The sequence below is a fragment of the Oncorhynchus mykiss genome, chromosome 4 (assembly GCF_057628025.1).
Source record: "Oncorhynchus mykiss isolate SJ-2025 chromosome 4, ASM5762802v1, whole genome shotgun sequence".
NCBI lineage: Eukaryota > Metazoa > Chordata > Actinopteri > Salmoniformes > Salmonidae > Oncorhynchus > Oncorhynchus mykiss.
In genome coordinates, this window is record NC_143025.1 from 22,707,550 (window position 1) to 22,726,003 (window position 18,454).

The window sequence follows — 18,454 nt, forward strand, 5'->3', positions numbered from 1 at the left end:
CCCATGTCATTTAGCACATCCCTTTCATTTGTGATATTGCTTTGGTTTTATTTAGAGGATGATTCTATTGGAATATTTTCTTCATGGTTTGCAGTTTTAGAAGTTTGGAACCACCAAAACTCTTCCTAGAGCTGGCTGCCCGGCCAATCAACGAAGAAGGGCCTTATGGAGGGAGGTGACCAAGACCCGATGGTCACTCTGACAGAGCTCCAGAGTTCCTCTGTGGAGAAGGACAACCATCTTTGCAACACTCAACCAATCAGGCCTTTATGGTAGAGTGGTCAGACGGAAGCCAGTCCTCAGTAAAAGGCACATGGCTACTAGCTTGGAGATTGCCAAAGGCACATAAAGGACTCAGACTATGAGAAACAATATTCTCTGGTCTGATGAAACCAAGATTGAACTCTTTGGCCTGAATGCCAAGTGTCATGTCTGGTGAAGAAGCCGGATGTCTGTCACGTGGTCAGGGTTGGGGAGTAAAGGATTACATGGCTTCTTCACCTGTGATATGTAATCCGTTACATGTAAGGGATTACAAAAAAACTGTAACTATAATCTGTTACTTTACCAGCAAAAATATTGTTATCAGATTACAGATACTTTTGAAAAAGGACATGATTACTTTGAGGATTACTTTTAAATTCAGAAAGGATGTTTGTGTAAAAAAATATTTTGTAGTCTACAGTCCAAGCTATGTCTTCCAATGGTGCGACTGTTGTTGGCATCCAAAAATTTGAAAAAATGCTTGGAGGTAAGGATGTAGTCTACGGCGATACGGATATAACTTATTATTGATATCTACATAGCGCATTGCTGTGAATCACACTGCTGCTCTCTCATTTAGCTATTTGCGCCTTACGGATTGTGGTTATTGTGGATGGCTGTTCACAACTCTAAATGTCTATTTGAGCCAAATAATGGATGAATTCAAGAAGTTTAAACTGCCTATCAATCATTGTTTTTGAAACAAGTGGACAGCCAGTGAAACATTTCGCTGTTGCAACAGCTGCATTGTGCGGATACCAGCCTATGGAATAAAAATTAGGCATTTATTGCTCAATCTAATTGATGCTGATAAAAAACATAGTCCTAATGGACACATGCTCAATCTAGCACACTTTTGGTATACTTACAATGGCAATCTGTGGTTGCTACATACATTTTTGGACTTACAGTGCCTTGCGAAAGTATTCGGCCCCCTTGAACTTTGCGACCTTTTGCCACATTTCAGGCTTCAAACATAAAGATATAAAACTGTATTTTTTTGTGAAGAATCAACAACAAGTGGGACACAATCATGAAGTGGAACAACATTTATTGGATATTTCAAACTTTTTTAACAAATCAAAAACTGAAAAATTGGGCGTGCAAAATTATTCAGCCCCTTTACTTTCAGTGCAGCAAACTCTCTCCAGAAGTTCAGTGAGGATCTCTGAATGATCCAATGTTGACCTAAATGACTAATGATGATAAATACAATCCACCTGTGTGTAATCAAGTCTCCGTATAAATGCACCTCCACTGTGATAGTCTCAGAGGTCTGTTAAAAGCGCAGAGAGCATCATGAAGAACAAGGAACACACCAGGCAGGTCCGAGATACTGTTGTGAAGAAGTTTAAAGCCGGATTTGGATACAAAAAGATTTCCCAAGCTTTAAACATCCCAAGGAGCAGGGTGCAAGCGATAATATTGAAATGGAAGGAGTATCAGACCACTTCAAATCTACCAAGACCTGGCCGTCCCTCTAAACTTTCAACTCATACAAGGAGAAGACTGATCAGAGATGCAGCCAAGAGGCCCATGATCACTCTGGATGAACTGCAGAGATCTACAGCTGAGGTGGGAGACTCTGTCCATAGGACAACAATCAGTCGTATATTGCACAAATCTGGCCTTTATGGAAGAGTGGCAAGAAGAAAGACATTTCTTAAAGATATCCATAAAAAGTGTCGTTTAAAGTTTGCCACAAGCCACCTGGGAGACACACCAAACATGTGGAAGAAGGTGCTCTTCGTTTCAAATATTTTTTATTAAACACACACAAGAATGGTGTATAAGGTATACAAGACAGGTATACAATTCTTATCTAAACATAAAAGAGCATAAAGGAACAACAAGACCCAGAGTCCTGGGTGCAGAACAAATAATACAAAACACGACATACAAAACAAGGACACGTAGAAAGAAAGAGGGAAGATGTCCCCCCTACCCCCCCCTTATTCCCCCAAACCCCCCCCCCCCCCCCCCCCCCCCCCCCAACTGCTCGGGTGGCAGGGCCAGCACATGCTGCCCAAAGGTAGATTAAAATATTACAATTGAGAGTGCGTTAATAAGTACAAATTCACAGCGCCGACTCGTCCAAGTAGGAGAGGAAAGGCTGCCAGATTTGATCAAATGTTGATAATTTATTGTTCAGAATATATCTAATTCTTTCTAAGTGTACAGTGTTTGCCAATTCACTGAGCCATAATTTGGTAGAGGGCGCTTCCCTCCTCTTCCAAAACAACAAGATTAGTTTTTTTGCCGAGATGAGACCGTACGAGATTAGTTGTTTTTGGGGGTTGGTTAATCCGTTTAGGGACTCAGATACTCCCAGGATTATCAGAAGCGGGTCTGGATCTATTGAAGTCTCCAAAACTTCAGAGAGGATCCCAAAAATTCCACTCCAATAACCATGCAAGCTAGAGCATAGGGCAAAGCAGTGGAGTAGTGTACCCTGCGTAGCCTGACATTTATCACATGTAGGGGATGTCTCAGGAAATATCCTATGCAGTTTAGTTTTGGAATAGTGTAATCTGTGTAATACCTTGAATTGTATGAGACGATGTCTGGAATTAATAGAGCATGTGTGGATATACTCCAAGCTCTCTTCCCAGTCTGCCACCGAGATGTCAGTCCCTAGTTCTTCCTCCCATTTTGCCTTGATGGCATCAGTGGAAGGTGTGCTAACAGATTGAAAAGCATCATATAGACGCGATATCAGTTTATCGGAGGTGGGGCATATTTTTATGCATCCGTCAAACATGGAAGGTTTAGCATTCCCAAATGTTGGGAGGTGTTTTCTAACGTAGTCTCTAATTTGTAGGTATCTGAAAAAATTACTTCTTGGAAGGTTATAAGTTTCCCTCAGCAACTCAAAGGAAGCAAAGGTCCCTTCTATGTATAAATCCCCTATGGTACTTATCCCCAACTCTCCCCATCGCTCAAAGGTGTTATCAAGGTTAGAAGGGGCAAAGGAGGGATTCCTGGCGACAGGGAGCATGAATGACATTGGTCTAAGGAAGAAGGTGCTCTGGTCAGATGAAACCAAAATTAAACTTTTTGGCAACAATGCAAAACGTTATGTTTGGCGTAAAAGCAACACAGCTCATCACCCTGAACACACCATACCCACTGTCAAACATGGTGGTGGCAGCATCATGGTTTGGGCCTGCTTTTCTTCAGCAGGGACAGGGAAGATGGTTAAAATTGATGGGAAGATGGATGGAGCCAAATACAGGACCATTCTGGAAGAAAACCTGATGGAGTCTGCAAAAGACCTGAGACTGGGACGGAGATTTGTCTTCCAACAAGACAATGATCCAAAACATAAAGCAAAATCTACAATGGAATGGTTCAAAAATAAACATATCCAGGTGTTAGAATGGCCAAGTCAAAGTCCAGACCTGAATCCAATCGAGAATCTGTGGAAAGAACTGAAAACTGCTGTTCACAAATGCTCTCCATCCAACCTCACTGAGCTCTCGATGTGCAAAACTGATAGAGACATACCCCAAGCGACTTACAGCTGTAATCGCAGCAAAAGGTGGCGCTACAAAGTATTAACTTAAGGGGCTGAATAATTTTGCACGCCCAATTTTTCAGTTTTTGATTGTTAAAAAAGTTTGAAATATCCAATAAATGTCGTTCCACTTCATGATTGTGTCCCACTTGTTGTTGATTCTTCACAAAAAAATACAGTTTTATATCTTTATGTTTGAAGCCTGAAATGTGGCAAAAGGTCGCAAAGTTCAAGGGGGCTGAATAGTTTCGCAAGGCACTGTATAAATCATATATATAGTACCAGTCAAAAGTTTGGACACACCTACTCATTCTAGTTTTTCTTTATTTTTACTATTTTCTACATTGTAGAATAATAGTAAAGATGTCAAAACTATGAAATAACACATCTAGAAATATGTAGTAACCAAAAATGTGTATTTTATATATATATATATATATATATATATATATATATATATATTTTTTTTTTTTTATATATATATTTATATATAAATACATTTTAGATTCTTCAATGTAGTCAAAGTTTTTCACACTCATGCCATTCTCTCAGATTTCCACCAGTCTAATGTCCATTGCTTGTGTTTCTTGGCCCAAGCAAGTCTCTTCTTCTTATTGGTGTCCTTTAGTTGTGGTTTCTTTGCAGCAATTCGACAATGAAGGCCTGATTCATGCAGTCTCCTCTGAACAGTTGATGTTGAGATGTGTCTGTTACTTGAACTCTGTGAAGCATGTATTTGGGCTATAAGCTGAGGTGCATTTAACTCTAATGAACTTATCCTCTGCAGTAGAGGTAACGCTGGGTCTTCCTTTCCTGTGGCGGTCCTCATGAGAGCCAGTGTAATCATAGCACTTGATGGTTTTTGTGACTTCATTTGAAGAAACATTCAACGTTTTTGAAATTTTCCGTCTTGACTGACCTTCGTGTCTTAAAGTATTGACGGAATGTCATTTCTCTTTGCTTATTTGAGCTGTTCTTGCCATAATATGGACTCGGTCTGTTACCAAATACCACCCCTACCTTATCACAACACAACTGATTGGCTCAAACGCATTAAGAAGGAAAGAAATTCCACAAATTAACTTTAAACAAGGCACACCTGTTAATTGAAACGCATTCCAGGTGACTACCTCATGAAGCTGGTTGAGAGAATGCCAAGAGTGTGCAAAGCTGTCATTCAAGGCAAAGGGTGGCTACTTCAAAGAATATAAATATAAAATATATTTTGATTTGTTTAACACTTGATTCCATATGTGTTATTTCATAGTTTTGATGTCTTCACTATTATTCTTTAATGTAGAAAATAGTAAAAATAAAGAAAATCCCTGGATTGAGTTGGTGTGTTCAAACTTTTGACTGGTACTGAATATATATAAAACTGGGCCTTTAAATCAACAACGTTTTATATCTGTCCCATGACAAAATGTGTAGAATTGCAGGAATTTTGCTTGAAAACGGCCAAATCTTCTTCTAGGGCCAGGAACTTGGTTAATCTTTGTTGGTGATCAGGCCTACCACTGTTTGTGTCATCAGCAAACTGGAAGCACAGGCAGGGACTAAGCACGCATGTTGTTTAGTCCTAGGGTCCTCAGCTTAGCGATGAGCTTTGTGGGCACTATGGTGTTTAACGCTGAGCTGTTGTCAATGAACAGCATTCTCACGTAGGTGTTCCTTTTGTCCAAGTGGGAAGGGGCAGTGTGACGTGCAATTAAGCTTGCGTCATCTGTGGATCTGTTGGGGCCATATGTGAATTGGAGTTGGTCTAGGGTTTCCAGGATGATGGTGTTGATGTGAGCCCATGACCAGCCTTTCAAAGCACTTCATGGCTACATACGTGAGTGCTACGGGGAGGTAGTCATTTAGGCAGGTTACCTTGGCATTCTTGGGCACAGGGACTATGGTGGTCTGCATGAAACATGTAGATACAGTGGCTTGCGAAAGTATTCAGCACCCTTGCCATTTTTTCTATTTTGTTGCCCTACAACCTGGAATTAAAATGGATTTTCGGGGGGTTTATATCATTTGACTTACACAACATGCCTACTAATTTGAAGATGCAAAATATTTTTTATTGTGAAACAAACAAGAAATAAGACAAAAAAAACAGAACACTTGAGCGTGCATAACTATTCACCCCCCTCTACTTCGTAGAGCCAACTTTTGCAGCAATTACAGCTGCAAGTCTCTTGGGGTATTGCTCTATAAGCTTGGCACATCTAGCCACTGGGATTTTTTTCTATTCTTCAAGGCAAAACTGCTCCAGCTCCTTCAAGTTGGATGGGTTCTGCTGGTGTGCAGCAATCTTTAAGTCATACCACATATTCTCAATTGGATTGAGGTCTGGGCTTTGACTAGGCCATTCCAAGACATTTTAATGTTTCTCCTTTAACCACTCGAGTGTTGCTTTAGCAGTATGCTTAGGGTCATTGTCCTGCTGGAAGGTGAAAATTCACCCCAGTCTCAAATATCTGGAAGACTGAAACAGGTTTCTCACAACGCCATCCATCATTCCTTCAATTCTCACCAGTTTTAAAGTCCCTGCCAATGAAAAACATAGTGTTCTAGGGGTGATGAGATGTGTTGGGTTTGTGCCAGACATAGCGTTTTCCTTGATGGCCAAAAAGTTACATTGAACCAGAGTACCTTCTTCCATATGATTGGGGAGTCTCCCACATGTCTTTTGGCGATCACCAAATGAGTTTGATTATTTTTTTCTGGTCACTCTTCCATAAAGCCCAGCTCTGTGCAGTGTACGGCTTAAAGTGGTCCTATGGACAGATACTCCAATCTCCACTGTGGAGCTTTGCATCTCCTTCAGGGTTATCTTTGGGCTCTTTGTTGCCTCTCTGAATAATGCCCTCTTTGCCTGGTCCGTGAGATTTGGTGGGCGGCCCTCTCTTGGCAGGTTTGTTGTGGTGCCATATTCTTAAAAATTTTTTATAATGGATTTAATGACGCTCTGTGGGATGTTCAAAGTTTCTGAAATGTATTTATAACCCAACCCTGATCTGTACTTCTCCACAACTTTGTCCCTGACCTGTTTGGAGAGCCCCTTGGTCTTCATGGTTCCGCTTGCTTGGTGGTGCCCCTTGCTTAGTGGTGTTGCAGACTCTGGGGCCTTTCAGAACAGGTGTATATATACTGAGATCATGTGACAGATCATGTGACACTTAGATTGCACACAGGTGGAGTTTATTTAACTAATTATGTGACTTCTGAAGGTAATTTGTTGCACCAGATCTTATTTAGCGGCTTCATAGCAAAGGGGGTGAATACATATGCACACACCGCTTTTCCATTTGAACGTTTTTTTATTTCACTTCCCCAATTTGGACTATTTTGGTTATGTCCATTACATGACATCCACATAAAAATCAATTTAAATTACAGGTTGTAATGCAACAAAATAGGAAAAACGCCAAGGGGGATGAATATTTTTGCAAGGCACTGTAGTTAGAGGATGCAGGGCTCCAGGGAATGTTTCCAATACTCCTTGAAAACCGAGGTGGTTTCTTTTATTGGGCCACTGCTCCCAGGAGTGTTGATGTTTACCCTTTATATCCTGGATCATGCAAACGTTTAGGCCTGCTACTTTTCCAATAAAGTGTTTTTCTATGAATTACAGCTGCCAACACATTTTAAAATATAATGTGACATTGAGAGAATAATTATGTATCTGATTTGATCTTGTTTGTAGGTCCAGCCTGAATAATGCAGAGTAACAAGGATTCTACTTTTTGCGTAAGTTCCTTTATACAAGTCTATCAGAACAGAACCTGTGTGTGTGTGTGTGTGTGTGTGTGCCCTTTTTCATGCTCATATGCCACCTTTTCATGCACATCTGTAAGGATATTCTTTACCTAAACCCCATCTTCACTTGAGCCCACATTCACATACAACATGTAGGTTGGCTTGAATTAGTGCATAGTGTCTCAGGTATACATGTAAACTGAACTGCAACGTGGAATACGTGTCAGTGCAGTGGTGCTGGCCTGTTTTTTGTTGTCCAATGTCATCAGATGACTTATTTTTTCAAATGGTGGTCTACATTTCACAGTATGTTCTTTTTGAGTTGGTCCATGAACTCCAAAAGGGTCAACAAATATTGACTTTAACAGGACAATGTCCTCCACAGACTTGCTGTTCAAATACACAACCAGTGTAATTTAGTTTCATCATTATATTACGGATGCTGAGATGAGAGTGAAATCACCAGAAAGTAGGTGATATAGAGAGTATTAGTAAGATAGTTACTGAAAGAGAATAATGCTGCTCAGAAGCATCACTTCTTGCCTCCCATCTTCAGCAACCATAGACAACCTGTTCTCAGTTGCCAGGGCAGGCAGCTTGGTTCCTGATATCTCTCTGGATGACACACTGCAAAGCTTCCTATCCCTGGACTCAAGTGCTGCTCTCGAACAACATTATGCAGACATTCAGCAACACTTGTCTGCTGAACAACTCTCTGTTTTCAACCAGGACCTGACGTCTTTATTGGGAGGGAACACAAATGTGGCCTTGGGGGGTGTGGGTGTTGTGGCACTAGCCCTGTCTCTACTCTTTGATGTCTTAGCCCACAAGGCAAAAAGGCATGGGGACAGCAAGAATGCTATGGACCCTACCAAAATGATCTTTGGAATCGGCAATTCCTCAAGAATTGGGTCCCTCATCAGTGAATACCTGAAGCTGGTCCCTGAGATAGCCAATGACATGAACAAGATGGCAGAGGTGACAGAGCTCTATGACCAGTACCTGAAGTATGAGCTGATTGACCATTTTGAGAGGATGACGAACAAGAAACGCATGGGGTCAGTGGCCATGAAACAGTGGCTGTGTGGGGCCTCTTTCCACCTGCACATGAGGATCCATGAGATCCGATTGGGCTCCGTTCCACGAGGCTCAGCAGAAGCACTGCGTCTCTCCTACAAGACTGCATTCACAAGCCTGGTCAAGCTCTATACAGCCCACCTACGCAAAAATATCCAGGAGATACCACCAGAGCCAGGAGCCAACAGCATGCCAGGGCTCCTGGTCGTTGAGCCCCACAGGAACGTCACACACAGAGTTCAACACAGTCCCTGTGAGTCCAAGGTCATTGGAGACGCTCTGCTGACCCGGATCATTGCTGCTCAGGAGATTGAAGAGAGCAAAGACTTCTTTCTGCAGTCTGAACATGACTTTTATAAACTGATCAACCAACGGGAAGGTTTTGAATTGCAGAAAAGTAATTCATAGCCAAAAAGAACAGTCAATCATGACTGTAATTAAGGTGATTTAATGTTAGCTGCAATCTGGAAAGTAATGGAATAAGTTAATTTAAAGGGTGTAGTGGTAGTATCAAAGGTAGCGGTGCATTTTATATTTTGGGATGGCTAGATAAAGAATGCATTGTGTAACCAGACGCTGAGTCTGTGTCAGCATAAATGTATGTACTGTTTGTGTCTGAAGTCAGCATCAGTCAATGACCTGATTTTTCATTGGCTGAAAGATTTTCCGACATCTAATAACCCTAGATTCCGCTGTTTGGTTATTAGATGTTTGTCCTAGCCGGGACAATGTCCTTCAGACTCTGAGCCCATCATGTGTTTAAATAAACAGGCAGTATTCGACAAAGTCTTAGGAAAGAGGAGCGAGCGTGTTAGACAGACAGCACAGCCCAAACATGGGTAACAAAGCATGCAGTCCATCTTCAGAAACTATAAACTGTCTGTTTGAGGTAGCCAGCCATGCAGGCATCGTTCCTGACATCTCCCTGGACAGAACCCTCACCAACTTCCTATCCCGCAACTCCACTGCTGCTCTGGAACATCAATATGCAGCCATCCAGCAGAACATGTCGGCTGAGCAACTAACAGCCTTTAACCAGGATCTGACGTCTGCATTTGGAGGGAGCACCAAGGTGAGCCTGGGAGGTCTGGGTATTGTGGCGCTGGCGCTGTCACTGCTCTTTGAGGTCTTGACTCACCAGATCCATGAGCAAAGGTCATACATAGACCCCATAAGGAGGATCTTTGGAGCGGATTACTCTTCAGAAATCGGCCCTATTGTCAGTGAGTACCTAAAGCAAGTTCCTGGTATAGCCAATGATAAGAAGAGGATGGCAGAGCTCCTCAAACATTATGACCAGAAGCTTAAACAGGAACTGGATAACTTCTATTCAAAGTTGGTCATAGAGAGTAGCATGAGCTCCGCTGGTGTGAAGCAGTGGCTGAACGGGGCAGCGTTCCACATGCACATGCGGATCCATTGGTTCCGTATAACTGCCTTACCAGAAGGCCCTGTAGATGTACTGAACCAGTACTATCAACTTAGTATCCCTGGTTTGATAAAGACTTATACAGAGTTCCTACAGAGAAATATTCAGGAGACCCCCTCGTTGACGAAATCCAACGGCATGTCTGGGCTCCTGGTCATTGAACCCTACAGGAACGTCACACACAGAGTTCAACACAGGCCCTGTGAATCCAAGGTCATTGAAGACTTTCTGCTGGCCCGGATCATTGCTGCTCAGGACATTGAGCAGAGTAAATACTTCTTTCTGCATACTGAAAGTGACTTTGATGATCTGTTAAAGCAACGGGGAGATTTTGAGCTGAAGAGATGAATTAATAAAATCATATTTATCTGCATAATGCACAGTGGTAGAAATAATGATTTTTACTCTTATAGTTGGCTTATTACCAGTAATTAATGTCTACTCATGTTACAAACACAAAAAATATTTGATTACCACATAATAAAGTAACAAAAATTGAGACAAACCAGCATTCATAATGTTCTGTAGTGTGGGACTTCGGCACACATACACCCCCCCCCCCCCCCGGGCAATAACAAGACTAGCAGATACACTGAGTTTCTCACTGAGTCAAGGCGTGTAGTGCACTATGTACTATGTACTTTTTTATTTAATTTTTATTTAACATTAATTGAACTAGGCAAGTCAGTTAAGAACCAATTCTTATTTTACCGTGACGGCCTACCCCGGCCTAACCCTAACCCGGATGACGCGGGGCCAATTGTACGCCGCCCTATGTGCGCCATACAGTGGGTTCCTCTTTAAAGGGGGTCCTGTGTAAAAAGGGGCTGTTGTGTGAGGATATTGTTGTGATTGGATATTGGAGGGTTCTGAAGAGGAAGGGTATTAGGAGAGGACCTCTGACAGGTTCATTGATAAGGTTGTAGAGTTTTATAACTGTGGTATAGTATTAATGCGCTGACCAATCTCATGCATCTGTTTCATACATGGCTTCTGTTCCTGTGTCTTCTGTACCACTGGTTAGCTACCTTGAGCTGATAGCACATATCAATTGTGTGTGTGTGTGTGTGTGTGTGTGTGTGTGTGTGTGTGTGTGTGTGTGCTTGCAGGGTTGCGATACGTGTGTGTGCGCAGAGGGTTGCGGTACGTGCTTGTGCGTGTGTCTGTGTAGGTGGTGCATCACTGTGCGTTTATGTGCAGCTGTGTGTAGGATTGGGCGCAGAAATGTTTTTCAACACTATCTGGTTGCTACCATCTAAAGGTCAGCCAGCTCCACAGAGTCGGCACAGGGCTGTAGTTGAAAGTAGAGCAGGTGAGCGGAGCTGCTGTATTGATAAGAGAGGATCAGGCTCCGTCAGCAGGCCCTGTGTACATCAGTGTCCCAAGGGGACGGGAGGAGGTGCAGGGAGTATGCCACTTGTTGAAGCAGGACCCTCGTAATGGGGAGGCAGGGCGTAGGGGAGGGGGCAGGAAGGGGAGTCAGGCTGGGGGAGAAAATAGGCATGGGGTGGGTTGGTGTGGGCAGCCAGCAAATATATAAATATATGTGTAATAGCCGCAGATCTACGAATTAAAGGAGATGTAATGGGAGCATGTGTGAGGTGTGCTAATGAAGACTAGTGGGTGAACTAATGTAACAGCACACACTAAATGTGTGTGTGTGTGTGTGTGTGTGTGTGGATGGGAGTGGGGGAGAGTTTTGTTACCTTGTGCCTGTAGAACAGCTCTTCAGTGCCACACAGTGGCATGTGAGGGGGCAGAGCACAGTGGGGTGTGAGGGGGCAGAGAACAGTGGGGTGTGAGGGGGCAGAGCACAGTGGGGTGTGAGGGGGCAGAGCACAGTGGAGTGTGAGGGGGCAGAGAACAGCGATGTGTGAGGGGTCAGAGCACAGCGGGTGTGAGGGGGCCGAGCACAGCAGGATGTGAGAGGGCAGAGAACAGTGGGGTGTGAGGGGACGAAGAAGAGTGGGGTGTGAGGGGGCAGAGAACAGTGGGGTGTGAGGGGGCAGAGCACAGTGAAGTGTGAGGGGGCAGAGAACAGCGATGTGTGAGGGGTTAGAGCACAGCGGGGTGTGAGAGGGCAGAGAACAGTGGGGTGTGAGGGGTTAGAGCACAGTGGGGTGTGAGGGGTTAGAGCACATTGCGGTGTGAGGGGTTAGAGCACAGCGGGGTGTGAGGGGTTAGAGCACAGTGGGGTGTGAGGGGTTAGAGCACAGTGTGGTGTGAGGGGTTAGAGCACAGTGGGGTGTGAGGGGTTAGAGCACAGCGGGGTGTGAGGGGTTAGAGCACAGTGGGGTGTGAGGGGTTAGAGCACAGCGGGGTGTGAGGGGTTAGAGCACAGAGGGGTGTGAGGGGTTAGAGCACTGCGGGGTGTGAGGGGTTAGAGCACAGCGGGGTGTGAGGGATGAGAGCACAGCGGGGTGTGAGGGGTTAGAGAACAGCGGGTGTGAGGGGTTAGAGCACTGCGGGGTGTGAGGGGTTAGAGCACAGTGGGGTGTGAGGGGTTAGAGCACAGCGGCGTGTGAGGGGTTAGAGCACAGCGGGGTGTGAGGGGTTAGAGCACAGCGGGGTGTGAGGGGTTAGAGCACAGTGGGGTGTGAGGGGTTAGAGCACAGCGGGGTGTGAGGGGTTAGAGCACTGCGGGGTGTGAGGGGTTAGAGCACAGTGGGGTGTGAGGGGTTAGAGCACAGCGGCGTGTGAGGGGTTAGAGCACAGCGGCGTGTGAGGGGTTAGAGCACAGCGGCGTGTGAGGGGTTAGAGCACAGCGGGGTGTGAGGGGTTTGAGCACAGTGGGGTGTGAAGGGGGCAGAGAAACTTGCAAGGGTGTGAGGGGTTAGAGCACAGCGGGGTGTGAGGGGTTAGAGCACAGCGGGGTGTGAGGGGTTAGAGCACAGTGGGGTGTGAGGGGTTAGAGCACAGCGGGGTGTGAGGGGTTAGAGCACAGCGGGGTGTGAGGGGTTAGAGCACAGCGGGGTGTGAGGGGTTAGAGCACAGCGGGGTGTGAGGGGTTAGAGCACAGCGGGGTGTGAGGGGTTAGAGCACAGCGGGGTGTGAGGGGTTAGAGCACTGCGGGGTGTGAGGGGTTAGAGCACTGCGGGGTGTGAGGGGTTAGAGCACAGTGGGGTGTGAGGGGTTAGAGCACAGCGGCGTGTGAGGGGTTAGAGCACAGCGGGGTGTGAGGGGTTAGAGCACAGTGGGGTGTGAGGGGTTAGAGCACATTGCGGTGTGAGGGGTTAGAGCACAGCGGGGTGTGAGGGGTTAGAGCACAGTGGGGTGTGAGGGGTTAGAGCACAGTGGGGTGTGAGGGGTTAGAGCACATTGCGGTGTGAGGGGTTAGAGCACAGCGGGGTGTGAGGGGTTAGAGCACAGTGGGGTGTGAGGGGTTAGAGCACAGTGTGGTGTGAGGGGTTAGAGCACAGTGGGGTGTGAGGGGTTAGAGCACAGCGGGGTGTGAGGGGTTAGAGCACAGTGGGGTGTGAGAGGTTAGAGCACAGCGGGGTGTGAGGGGTTAGAGCACAGAGGGGTGTGAGGGGTTAGAGCACAGCGGGGTGTGAGGGGTTAGAGCACAGCGGGGTGTGAGGGGTTAGAGCACTGCGGGGTGTGAGGGGTTAGAGCACAGCGGGGTGTGAGGGATTAGAGCACAGCGGGGTGTGAGGGGTTAGAGAACAGCGGGGTGTGAGGGGTTAGAGCACTGCGGGGTGTGAGGGGTTAGAGCACAGTGGGGTGTGAGGGGTTAGAGCACAGCGGCGTGTGAGGGGTTAGAGCACAGCGGGGTGTGAGGGGTTAGAGCACAGCGGGGTGTGAGGGGTTAGAGCACAGTGGGGTGTGAGGGGTTAGAGCACAGCGGGGTGTGAGGGGTTAGAGCACTGCGGGGTGTGAGGGGTTAGAGCACAGTGGGGTGTGAGGGGTTAGAGCACAGCGGCGTGTGAGGGGTTAGAGCACAGCGGGGTGTGAGGGGTTAGAGCACAGCGGGTGTGAGGGGTTTGAGCACAGTGGGGTGTGAAGGGGGCAGAGAAACTTGCAAGGGTGTGAGGGGTTAGAGCACAGCGGGGTGTGAGGGGTTAGAGCACAGCGGGGTGTGAGGGGTTAGAGCACAGCGGGGTGTGAGGGGTTAGAGCACAGCGGGGTGTGAGGGGTTAGAGCACAGCGGGGTGTGAGGGGTTAGAGCACAGCGGGGTGTGAGGGGTTAGAGCACAGCGGGGTGTGAGGGGTTAGAGCACTGCGGGGTGTGAGGGGTTAGAGCACTGCGGGGTGTGAGGGGTTAGAGCACAGTGGGGTGTGAGGGGTTAGAGCACAGCGGCGTGTGAGGGGTTAGAGCACAGCGGGGTGTGAGGGGTTAGAGCACAGCGGGGTGTGAGGGGTTAGAGCACAGTGGGGTGTGAGGGGTTAGAGCACAGCGGGGTGTGAGGGGTTAGAGCACTGCGGGGTGTGAGGGGTTAGAGCACAGCGGGGTGTGAGGGGTTAGAGCACTGCGGGGTGTGAGGGGTTAGAGCACAGTGGGGTGTGAGGGGTTAGAGCACAGCGGCGTGTGAGGGGTTAGAGCACAGCGGGGTGTGAGGGGTTAGAGCACAGCGGGGTGTGAGGGGTTAGAGCACAGCGGGGTGTGAGGGGTTAGAGCACAGCGGGGTGTGAGGGGTTAGAGCACAGCGGGGTGTGAGGGGTTAGAGCACAGCGGGGTGTGAGGGGTTAGAGCACAGCGGGGTGTGAGGGGTTAGAGCACAGCGGGGTGTGAGGGGTTAGAGCACAGCTGGGTGTGAGGGGTTAGAGCACTGCGGGGTGTGAGGGGTTAGAGCACTGCGGGGTGTGAGGGGTTAGAGCACAGTGGGGTGTGAGGGGTTAGAGCACAGCGGCGTGTGAGGGGTTAGAGCACAGCGGGGTGTGAGGGGTTAGAGCACAGCGGGGTGTGAGGGGTTAGAGCACAGTGGGGTGTGAGGGGTTAGAGCACAGCGGGGTGTGAGGGGTTAGAGCACTGCGGGGTGTGAGGGGTTAGAGCACAGTGGGGTGTGAGGGGTTAGAGCACAGCGGCGTGTGAGGGGTTAGAGCACAGCGGGGTGTGAGGGGTTAGAGCACAGCGGGGTGTGAGGGGTTAGAGCACAGTGGGGTGTGAGGGGTTAGAGCACAGCGGGGTGTGAGGGGTTAGAGCACTGCGGGGTGTGAGGGGTTAGAGCACAGTGGGGTGTGAGGGGTTAGAGCACAGCGGCGTGTGAGGGGTTAGAGCACAGCGGGGTGTGAGGGGTTAGAGCACAGCGGGGTGTGAGGGGTTAGAGCACAGCGGGGTGTGAGGGGTTAGAGCACAGTGGGGTGTGAGGGGTTAGAGCACAGCGGGGTGTGAGGGGTTAGAGCACTGCGGGGTGTGAGGGGTTAGAGCACAGTGGGGTGTGAGGGGTTAGAGCACAGCGGCGTGTGAGGGGTTAGAGCACAGCGGGGTGTGAGGGGTTAGAGCACAGCGGGGTGTGAGGGGTTTGAGCACAGTGGGGTGTGAAGGGGGCAGAGAAACTTGCAAGGGTGTGAGGGGTTAGAGCACAGCGGGGTGTGAGGGGTTAGAGCACAGCGGGGTGTGAGGGGTTAGAGCACAGCGGGGTGTGAGGGGTTAGAGCACAGCGGGGTGTGAGGGGTTAGAGCACAGCGGGGTGTGAGGGGTTAGAGCACTGCGGGGTGTGAGGGGTTAGAGCACAGTGGGGTGTGAAGGGGCAGAGAAACTTGCCTTCTCCACCCTCATTTAGGCAGACAGTAATATTAGTGAGGGCAGCAAGTAATTGTATATTCCATGCAATGTGCAAAATTATTTAACATATAAAATGGGAAATAAATGTATACAGATTACATTTAATGCAACACTCTATGCATTTAGACACTATTTATTCTTATTACTCAAATTACTATTACAACGTGAAGTGTTCTACATTTTTCTAAATACTTATTATATTAATTCAGTTTGATTCTAGAAAATAGCAGCAAGTACATTGAAGTAGCACGCAATTAATATTCATGCTGGCAACCCACTTTCAAGGTGTTTGTATAGGGAAAGGGAAAGGTATAGAGGACATCAGTGGTAGAAAATAATGATTTATACACTTATGGCTTATGTCCTGTAATTATGGAATATTCATGTTACAAACACAAATGATAATTGAATTACCAAGAAGAAAGTAACAAATATTCAAATTAGCCAGCATTCTCAATGCAGACACACACACACACGCACGCACGCAGACACACACACACACGCACGCACGCAGACACACACACACACGCACTTACGCACGCAGACACCCACCCACACACACACACGCGCGCCCGCACGCAGACACACGCACGTACGCACGCACGCACGCAGACACACACACACGCACGCACGCACGCAGACACACACACACACACGCACGCAGACACACACACACACGCACGCATGCATGCAGACACACACACACGCACGCACACACACACTCACACACACATGCCCGCACGCAGACACACGCACGTACGCACGCACGCACGCAGACACACACACACGCACGCACGCAGACACACACACGCACGCACGCAGACACACACACACACGCACGCATGCACGCATACACACACACACACACGCCCGTACGCACGCACGCACGCACGCACGCACGCAGACACACACACACACGCACGCACGCAGACACACACACACACGCATGCAGACACACACACACAAATGCACACACACTCACACACACACACACGCCCGCCCGCACGCAGACACACACACACACACGCACACACACACACTCACACGCACGCACGCAAACACACGCACGCACGCAGACACACACACACACGCACGCATGCACACACGCAGACACACACACACACGCACGCAGACACACACACACGCACGCAGACACACACGCACGCACGCAGACACACACACACACGCACACACACACACGCCCGCACGCACGCAGACACACACACACACACACACACGCCCGCCCGCACGCAGACACACACACACACACACACACACACACGCACGCACGCGCGCACGTGCACACACACACACAAACATTATTCTCTTCCTCAGGTGAAGAAGGCTAAACGTGATTGATTGGCTGGCGAAGTGATCTTTCCCCTGTTATCCAACTGCAGGGTCATACGATCTCATATTATAACTACTGCACTACTACACACATAAATCCAAACCATTTCATAGGCCAACACTTTTTCGCTTCAATGCACCCGTTCAAAATTCCTATGCAAAGCCATGATGACACAGTAATGGACACAGTTGTTGGAAAAGACTCTTAAATCCGCCATAGTCTCTTGCAGGACATAAACCATTCATAAATCTATGAGCCTACTTAATCAACGAGTTGGTCTATTGTAAAGGAAAGCAGATATGCATTGATTCGGTCGCTGTCCTGCATGTGATGGGTTTTGTTCTCATCAAATACAGATATTACAGGTGACAATTCAGTATATCATCATGGGCTATGGAAATAACTCTCATGACTATGCATAGCCATAAAACATCATGGACTGCTTAGATTTATGGAATAGGATGAGAAATAAAGGGTAAATGCAATCACATTATCTACATAGACCATTTATCACTGACATTAATTTGATTAAAAACACCTATCAGGTGAAACTGTGCATGCAGTACTTTCTCTGGACCACTAGTCGCTGCTCTTTCCCCTCAGAATGAGCGCAAGGCAACACAGGGGGCTTTTCAGTAGTTTGAAAATGTTAGTAGGACTCTGAGCGGGTCCTCTGCTGGGATTGGTTTGAGATCCACTATCTTCTTTCCGTGATTGGCCAAGAGGTGTTCAAGGGGTGTGAGACGTGGAGGGGGCCCAAGGTCTTTCTCGCATCCGGCTTCACCTATTCCCTTCGTGCCACAAGCCTCCAAGTATTAGGTTTTCATACACTGCGTACAGTACGGTTTGAAATGTGACTCAAAATAAGCACTGGTGGAATACTATTCTGTGGCAGCTGAAGGACTTGTGTTTACACCTTTTTGAAAGGGAGAGGAAAGGCAGACCACCTTTGCCATGCCAGTGGATTTGTTTGCGATTTTATGCGTGATTGCTACGGTTTACGCAGTGGAAGGTAAATTATAGGAGTTTCTCTTTTTTAGTTATGATATTGTATTGCTATGTGTGAGCGCGTTTGAACGCAATGTGTTACATAAACATGGCTATTGTAAGCACGTGGATGTTTTTATCTTCTAAAGGAATGGGAAGCTATTAGGATCTTAGATGGGATAACTTTGGAGCTGGTTCCGTGGCGCCTCTGATGGATGCCGGGCAGGCAGAGGTACCCAGGTTCGAGGGTGGGTTTAGCCTACCACTGCCACCAGACGATGGTGGACTTTGACTTTTGGGTCACACATTCCCTTCAATCATTAGGCTACAAGATGAACATTGAATCCATTTATA

General features: G+C 47.3%; 3 protein-coding genes across 3 annotated transcripts in view; all 3 read left to right on the forward strand.

Annotated features, from left to right (window-relative positions):
* The first annotated feature begins 7,938 nt into the window (after positions 1 to 7,938).
* LOC149983946 (uncharacterized) lies at positions 7,939 to 10,542 on the forward strand. The gene has a single exon (XM_090231516.1). The coding sequence runs from the start codon at positions 8,048 to 8,050 to the stop codon at positions 9,014 to 9,016; it is 969 nt and encodes a 322-aa protein (XP_090087642.1). The 5' UTR covers positions 7,939 to 8,047; the 3' UTR covers positions 9,017 to 10,542.
* Positions 9,444 to 10,542, forward strand: LOC149983947 (uncharacterized). Its single transcript, XM_090231517.1, has one exon. The coding sequence runs from the start codon at positions 9,444 to 9,446 to the stop codon at positions 10,383 to 10,385; it is 942 nt and encodes a 313-aa protein (XP_090087643.1). The 3' UTR covers positions 10,386 to 10,542.
* Positions 10,543 to 17,768: 7,226 nt separating this feature from the next.
* LOC110521537 (ephrin type-B receptor 1) overlaps positions 17,769 to 18,454 on the forward strand; it is a 176,993-nt gene continuing 176,307 nt past the window's right edge. Inside the window, exon 1 of the mRNA XM_021599141.3 lies at positions 17,769 to 18,125. Coding sequence (XP_021454816.1) covers positions 18,068 to 18,125 — 58 coding nt within the window. The 5' untranslated portion in view covers positions 17,769 to 18,067. The remainder of the gene's footprint in view (positions 18,126 to 18,454) is intronic.

Excerpts from the sequence above, each read along its gene's own strand:
- LOC149983947 (XM_090231517.1), top strand. The coding sequence starts at position 9,444 with ATGGGTAACAAAGCATGCAGTCCATCTTCAGAAACTATAAACTGTCTG.
- LOC149983946 (XM_090231516.1), top strand. The coding sequence starts at position 8,048 with ATGCTGCTCAGAAGCATCACTTCTTGCCTCCCATCTTCAGCAACCATA.